The sequence below is a fragment of the Varanus komodoensis genome, unplaced genomic scaffold (genome assembly GCF_004798865.1).
Source record: "Varanus komodoensis strain SLA01 unplaced genomic scaffold, ASM479886v1 scaffold15, whole genome shotgun sequence".
Lineage (NCBI taxonomy): Eukaryota > Metazoa > Chordata > Lepidosauria > Squamata > Varanidae > Varanus > Varanus komodoensis.
In genome coordinates, this window is record NW_025335440.1 from 3956093 (window position 1) to 3964156 (window position 8064).

Here is an 8064-nt window from a genome sequence, read left to right on the forward strand (position 1 = left end):
GCACTGCCAGATCTTCTGGAAAGGCTGGAGGAGAGCCAGACCTCTCCAAGGTCCCCATGGAGCCAGTGTTGGGATACTGGAACAGGCTGAAGAACTGACAGTGCTCACAGGCCTATACAAGTCTGCTTATACTGGGATTTGCTTAAGCACCATTGACTGGGGCTTACTCCTAGGAAACTGGATATAAGTGCAGTGGGAATGGGGCCTTTTAAGAAGTACATTTCAAATGAAGGGTTTGTCTTTTCTTTGTTGGCTGCACTGGTAGCTGACATTTCAGCAAAAGTTTTGCATGCTATGGCCTGTTTAAATGTTCCCATGGGCACATGTGCAGCTACTTTTCCAGTTGCTTGTGGCAACTAAATATAATAATCAGGTAACCCAGCAGGGAAGCACTACAAATCTTGTCTCGTTTTCCCTTCTGCCTTTGAAGCTCCAAGTTATTGACACAAGTAAGGCTATTTTCATCCATGGGGTTGTCAGTCAATACTGCTGAAGTATTGCTCTTCTCCAGTCAGCCGGAAGCAAAATAAAAATTTTGCTTTCACATGTCAATAGATCCAGCAATGCCAATCTGCATTTTCAAAGCAGCTTATCAACTGCCCCTTGGGGGCCTGATGGTGCTGCTGCTCAGTGCCAGGTCGGTCCATAATAAAACATCCCTCATCCACAACTTAATTGTGGATGAGGGGGCCAACATGGCTTGCATTACAGAGACCTGGGCAGGAGGGGGGGAAGTAGCCCTCTCTCAACTGTGCCTGCCTGGGTATCTAGTTCAGCACCAGCCACGTCCGGAGGGGAGGGGAGGGGGGGTCACGTTAATTTACCGAGCTTCTAATTTCCTCGTGGGGCTTCCTGTTCTCTCGAGACCATGTCTGGGCTCCTTATACCTGGTGCTGGGCGATCGAGACAGATTGGGGATTCTGCTGGTGTACCGTGCACCCTTCTGCCCATCAGACTCCCTGCCTGAGCTGATGGAGATCGTCTCGGACCTGGTGTTGAAGACCCCCAGGATGTTGGTCCTGGGGGACTTCATTCACCATGCTGAGACTGTTCTGACTGGGGCGGCTCAGGACTTCATGGCCACCATGACGGTCATGGGGCTGTCTCAACATGTCATAGGCCTGACCCATGAATGTGGACACACTCTGGACATGGTTTTCTCGACGGGGCAGGAAGAGGGTGATTTGAGGGTGAGGAATTTGTGTCTGACACCCTTCTCATGGTCAGATCACTTTCTTGTGAGGTTGAGCTCAGAGCTGGCCTTTCCCTCTGTAAGGGTACAGACCCTGTTGTGATGGTCCACCTTCGGAGCCGGATGGATCTGGATGGATTCCTGAAGGCTCTGGGGGATTTTCCGGTTGATAAAGCTGGCACTCCTGTTGATACTCTGGTTGAACTGTGGAATGGGGAAATGGCCAGAGCTATTGACACGATCGCTCCTAAGCGTCGTCTCCTGCCCGGCAGAGCCCGCTCATCCCCTTGGTATACATCTGAATTATGGGCGATGAAGCGGGTTGGGAGACGTCTAGAGCGTAGGTGGAGGAAATCACGGGATGAATCTGACTGAACACGCCTACGAGCTCATTATCGGGCCTATGCTGTGGCGGTGAGGGTGGCCAAGAAGAAATTCTTCTCCAGTACCATTGCCTCCTCACAGTGTCATCCAGCTGAGCTCTTTTGAGTGGTACATGGGCTGATACATCCTGGCCCTAAGAAAGATCCTGTACCACCTTCGATGGCCCTCTGTGACAACTTTGCCCAGCGCTTTAAGGAGAAAATCGCTCAGATTCGTCACGAGCTGGACTCCACAAGTGATTCAGATCCTTTAGGGGAGGTGCCAATGACTCCGTCTGGTCAGATATTAATGGATGAATTTCAGTTACTGCAGCCCGATGATGTGGACAAGGTGCTTGGACAAGTACATCCTACCACCTGCTTACTCGACCCTTGGCCATCGTGGCTGCTGACCAAAGCCAAACACGGAATTGGTTCCTGGATCCTGGAGTTTATTAATGCCTCTCTGAGGGATGGCCAGGTACCTGCTCCTTTAAAGGAGGTGGTAATAAGGCCCGTCCTACAGAAGGCATCTCTGGATCCAGAGATGGCCACTAATTATAGACCAGTGGCCAACATCCCGTTTCTGGGCAAGGTGTTGGAGCGGGTGGTGGCGGGACAAGTCCAAGCACTCTTGGATGAAACTGATTATCTGGACCCATTTCAGTCCGGCTTCAGACCCGGGTACGGTACTGAATCAGCCTTGGTCGCCCTGTATGATGACCTGTGCAGGGAGAGAGACAGGGGGAGTGCGTCCCTGTTGGTTCTCCTGGACCTCTCAGAGGTTTTTGTTACCATCAACCATGGTATCCTCCTGGATAGGCTGGCGGGACTGGGAGTAGGAGGCACTGCTTGGCAGTGGTTCACTCCTACCTTGATGGCTGATTCCAGAAGGTGGTGCTGGGGGACTTTGGCTCTGTGCCATGGCAACTTTGCCATGGAGTACCACAGGGTTCCATTTTGTCCCCCTTGCTATTTAATATCTACATGAAACCGCTGGGAGAGGTAATCAGGAGGTGTGGGCTGCGGAGTCATCAGTATGCTGATGACACCCAACTCTACCTCTCTTTTTCAACAAGTCCAGGTGAGGCAGTGGCTGTCCTGAACCGGTGCCTGGCCAAGGTAATGGGCTGGATGAGGGCCGATAAACTGAAACTCAATCCAGATAAGACGGAGGTTCTGTTGGTGGGTGGATCGAGCTCCTGCATAGGTGACTTGGGCCTTGCCCTGGACGGGGTTGCACTCCCTCTAAAGGACAGGGTCCACAGTCCCCCAGTTCAGGCAGAGGTGCTCCTGGTCAGACCAAATCTGCCTCAGGGAAGAGGAATTCAGCCTGTGCTGGATGGGGTTACACTCCCCCCCCCCCCCGAGGCCACAGGTTGGCAGTGGGGGATACATCTGGAGCTGCTGCTGAGTCTGGATGCCCAGGTCTTGGCAGTGGCCGGAAGTGCACCTCCACAACTGAAGCCGGTTGCCAACTGCACTGGTCCCTGCAGATTTCTGGCCTGGCCACGATCACACGTGCCTTCTTGCCGGTCCTCTAGCCACCATAGCATGTTTCTCAGGAGGTTGCCCATTGAGCCTTGGTTTGGGGGCTTAGGCTTTGTGCAATGCTGATTGTGCAATGCTGTTATTTTCAGGGAGTTGTCCAGCTCCTGGAAGGACTCTCAGTGCCGGCCTGCAGCAGGTCTTCTCCTTGGCCAAGGGAGGGCACCAGGCAGGAGGCGCTGCACCACTCACTGGGTAATTCCACCCAGTGTCCAGAAGACCAGAAGGCGCAATCCCATGCTGGCTGGGGGCTGCCCGCCTGCACACGCTGCTCTGGGGTCTCAGGGGTGATAGATGTGAAAGGATGGTTTGAAACAAGGCAGTGGAAAGATTTAAAAGGGTAACAAAGAAAATTCTTAGCCCAAAGGAGAGGAGGGGCTAAGATCAGACAGCACAGGGTGTGAGAAAACAGGCAGGCAGGATGGCCAAATACTGACTCAATGACTTGTTTATTGACAAGCTTGGCAGAAGAAAATGAGCCTGTCGTAGCGCACCGGGGGCAGGGCTGGATTGGGATAAGGGCCGGTGTTGGAGCAGCGCGGAGCAGGCGGGCGGAAAGAGTGTGAACTCCCGGCACCCCAGGCAATGAGGGGAAAGGAGGAGGGAGAAGCGGCCAGGGGCAGGGCATAAAATGGGATGTGGACATGTGCTCAGGTGAGCTGGAGAATGGGAAGGAAGCCATTTTTCAATCCTTTTATTGCAATAAAGTTTTAAAAAGAACCCTCTGCATGCTTGGAATATTTTTCTCTTCTGATAAAAAGGAAAGAGTGTTCATAACAGGGGGGTGGGAAAGCAAATGGGTGTGCACGGCTGCTGGTGGGAAAGCAGCCCCCCCCCCCCCCCCCGCCAGTGGGACAGTTGTTCTGCAGCAGGGGTGTCATGGTGCCGGGCAAAGGCCTTCCTTTAAAAAAATTAATAATGAATGTCATTCACCTTTGTTTTGTTGTTCTGATAATACTTATTGTTACTCAATTTTAATATGTTGTTACTGGGTTTTATTGTGTTTTTATCTTGTAATGGAGAGCTGCACAGAGGTGCTGTGGCACAACTAGGCAACATATACATTTTTTAAATAAATAAATGCCTAACGGGCTGGGTGAGGAGCTGCATGCTGCCCACAGCTGCGCATTCCAGACCTGGGAGAATTCAGGGTGCTGGATGCAGCTGCTGGAACTGCTCTCATACCACCGTCCTGGCACTTAGAAGAGAGCCACTGCTACCCAGAAGTGTAAAATTACCGAGCCGTTAAAATCCTGGGCACTTTCTAAGATCCTCACTCGAAGGCTGGGCGAGACAAAGACCAGCACATGCAGCGCATTCCTAAAAATATCCCCCTTTCCCTTCTTCCTTCCGCTTCTATCAGTCTCCTTCCCTGCCTGCGTTTCGCGTGTGCACAGACTGATAAGCCCCTTGCGCTGCTATTTTAAGAACCAGCAATTGCAATGAAGCAATTAGCCTGCTTGGAACTGGACAGAGTCACAAGCACACTCATTGCGGGGAAAACCGCTTCATCTTGCTCAATAATTCAAATGCTGGCTGAGACTACAAGTGGGAGAGTCACTGTGGCCACCCGGTGTGGGTTTCTGAGTCACGTCCTCCAGTGTTTCCGATTCGGGTTGCAGGCAGACCAGGAACACAGCGGCCTGGCTCGCTCCCGCGCCTGTGGCAGCAGACGTAGCTCCCGCGACAGGCACAGAAGTGAGCAGAAGCTGGCCAGCCAGCTGGGGATAGAAGGACCCTGTGGTCTTTATTAGGGGATTATGCAGGCTTCTTGTCTCTGCCAAGAGGACTGGCAGGTCCCTGAGATAAAGCTAACTTTTCTGGGGCGTGGGCCAGTCTGTTACAGCCAGCATTTGCTCTCCCATGAACCCAGGATCAAGACGCAAAAGTCCGCTGGTGGTGCTCGAGAGTGGCCTCTTGCAGACTGTGGCAGCAGAAACCTGAACTGCTGCCTTCCCCAACCTGGTGCCCTTCTGGGGCATTGGGCATGGTAGTCCAACCCAACTGGGGGGCACCAGAAAGGAGAGGTATGAAAGCAAGGGCTAACTAAACATAGCATTTTATTTTCCCACTATTTTAATTGCTAATTTATCTTAATCGGTGGTTTTATATTTATTATTGGATGTGCTATTTTTATTTTTTTTTATCTTTTTAAATTGCTGTTATTGTGAACCATCCTGAGACTTCAGTGATGGGGTGGTATACAAAAGTTCTAAATAAATAAATAAATAAATAAATAAATAAATAAATAAATAAATAAAGAAAGAAAGAAAGAAAGAAAGAAAGAAAGTAATAGCAAACCAAACTTTTCCCCCTTAGGAAAGAAAGCAGGAGAGCAGCTTTCTCCTACTCCCATCACAAGGCCGGGTGCAACTATTCCATCTTTTCCTCCCAAACGGATTTGCTGAGGGAAGAGCAAAAAGATGGAAGAACTGGTGGAAAAACAAGTGAGGGTTGCTACTGGAAAACCGGCTTGTAGCCAGGGGGTTCCCCCCTAATTTGTTCTGCCCCCCCCTTACAACTTTTAAAAACAGACTCTTCCCATACTGCATTTAAAATCCCTGCAGACTAGATCAACTGCCCTCTACTTTCTCCCCTGCAAAACCATCTTTAGGCTGGCTGCAGGCCAGGCAAAAGCCCTCCTTGTCCAGACACTCCACAAGTAAAACTCCCGTGAGCAAGGCAGGGCGACTGCATGGCAAAAGCCTCATCTAAAAACCAGCAGAATGTGGGGTGGCTGTGAAAGTTCAAGGAATTCAAAGATCCAGAGTTCCCAATCGCACACGGGTTCTAGTTTGCAAAATCCCCGACTCTCCATGACATGCGCACAAAAACCACCAGTCATGGGAGGGGAATTTTCTTTCCAGTCCAAAAATTCAACCACAGTTAGGAGACGGTGCCTACCTAGGGATGCTTCAGCAGTTAATTTCCCCTCTCTCATCCTCATGCTTTATATGGTGATTTTCCAGAGCATTCAAAATATTTCTTTATGTCGTCTTCTCGTCATCTGCAAAACAGCTCTTGGCGGTTTTGCCGCTATTAATATCCCTGTATTGCAGGTGGGGGCAGAGGGGCGAATGGCTTGCCTACAGCTGCCTGGGTTGCTCACAGCAGCAACAAGATCAAGACAGACTTTCTGAGGTGTGACATTTTTAGCAATGCCCGGGAGGTGGTGACATGGAGCAGCCAATTAGGGCCAGACCCCCCAACCTTTCATTTGGAGCCCTGGATCTCTGGGACACCCCTGGAAGAAAGGTACAGGGCTCCTGAACCTCTTTGATGGGTTGGAGTTTTGCCCACAAGTACTTCACGTCCCCCTCTCACAAAATTTTTCTGCTGGAGATTTTTTCTGCCATCAAATGCCTTCCTCTCCCGTTCATACACTCCTTTTTACAAATGCCAGTGTCCTTAGGCGGCAGAGTTCTTTAAAGACACAAAGACAGGTATCTGTAAGGCGTCCGTCCATCTGTTTGTCCTGTGGGCCTGAGTCCCAGATCTTTTCTGCACCTAGCACCACTCTGGCTCATTCTGTACCCTTTGGGTCATCAGGATTGCGCAGGAGAACTTCCCGGTGGACTCTTGGAAGAGCCACACAAAAGGTTGTATTGAGGCACCAAGGTTTGGTTCTTGGGCTGAAAATCATGCTGGTGCATCCCGGCTGAAATTAAGCCTGGCTAGGGGGCTGCTTGGAGGGCCCCTGTGCATCCCCGCAAGCCCCATGATTAAAGAAAAGGGGCGGTGCACGCAGACACCCCACCTGAGGTGGTACTGCACTTCAAGTCGCTGGTGCTTACTATTTCAATTTCTCAGGTGAATTTCTGAAAAAGGACTCAGGGTGACTGGTAATGCCATTAAAATACAGAAAATGGAAAACAGCTACCACAATGATCCATCAAAGAAAAACAGCAATGGCATGTGGGACTCCTGTAAGTGCTCGACCGAAACATTAAACAGTCCAGGAGACGCTGTGAGATGCCTAGGAACAAAGTGAAGTCTTGATCTGGGGCCAGAAAGGAGGCAGCGCCGGTGCCAGGTAAGTCTCACCGGGAAGATGGCTCCACAAGCAGGAGAGCGGCCCTGGAACAGCCTCTCCCGCAAACCAGCTTGAGGGAGGTGCTCTAAGGTTCAGCCAGCCACAACCCTGCAAGGAAGCATGGCGCAAGAGCAGTGCAAGCCCCTCTGCCCACCCGAGCCCCTGGGCATACCTTCTGCAGCCACTGGGTGTTGTTCTCCATGATGTTCTCCAGCTGCTGGAACCTTTTCACAGGCCACTTGGCTGCGGATGGGGATGGAGCATCCCTCTGGAGTGAGTTGGAAACTTGCTGCTCAGATGCTGGGGAGCTACAGCCTCCGAGCTCCGGCAGCAGGAAAGTGTAGGTGCAGGAGCCAAGCTGCAACTGATGCCTCAGCCTTTCTGGAGCATCCTTCTCCTTGGCGTGGGGGCCAAGTCCCAGGGCCACCGGGCTCATTGCTGCCCACATGGGCGACAGGAGATAGGCCAGTTGTCCCCAGCTCCTCATGTTGCAATCCTGCCTTTAAAAGCTCCCCTGCGCACCCAGGGCTCAGCCCCACACTGGGACCTGCTCCACCTCCTCCTATGCCAGATCTGCGAGTCTCCTCAGAATGGGAAAAGACCCCTAACGTTTCCAGAACTCCGTGTCTGCACCCAGGGAAGCCCAGGCAACTGCCTTCCCCATCTCTGGCTCATGTCCTCTTGACAACTGCAGGAAGTATTGTGATGATGACTTCTAGGACCTCCCACCAGCCCCCCCCCCCCCCCCCCCTTTTCGCCCCCCCCCCCCCCCCCCCCCCCCCCGCCTTCTTGTTCCCGCTCCATCCTCCCCTTGCCCCCTGCAGGTTTTGGAAGACAGCCTGGATTATTTTAAAGATGCTTTGTCTCTTTGCCCGCTGAGTCAAGCTCCAATTCTGATGAGATAATTAGACCACAGGAATGCACACTCC

At 51.7% G+C, this 8064-nt stretch overlaps 1 protein-coding gene across 1 annotated transcript in view; it reads right to left on the reverse strand.

Annotated features, from left to right (window-relative positions):
• LOC123020764 (angiopoietin-2-like) overlaps nt 1-7810 on the reverse strand; it is a 30784-nt gene extending 22974 nt beyond the window's left edge. Inside the window, exon 1 of the mRNA XM_044424915.1 lies at nt 7308-7810. Within this exon, the coding sequence (XP_044280850.1) occupies nt 7308-7622 (315 nt within the window). The 5' untranslated portion in view covers nt 7623-7810. The remainder of the gene's footprint in view (nt 1-7307) is intronic.
• Nucleotides 7811-8064: the final 254 nt, after the last annotated feature.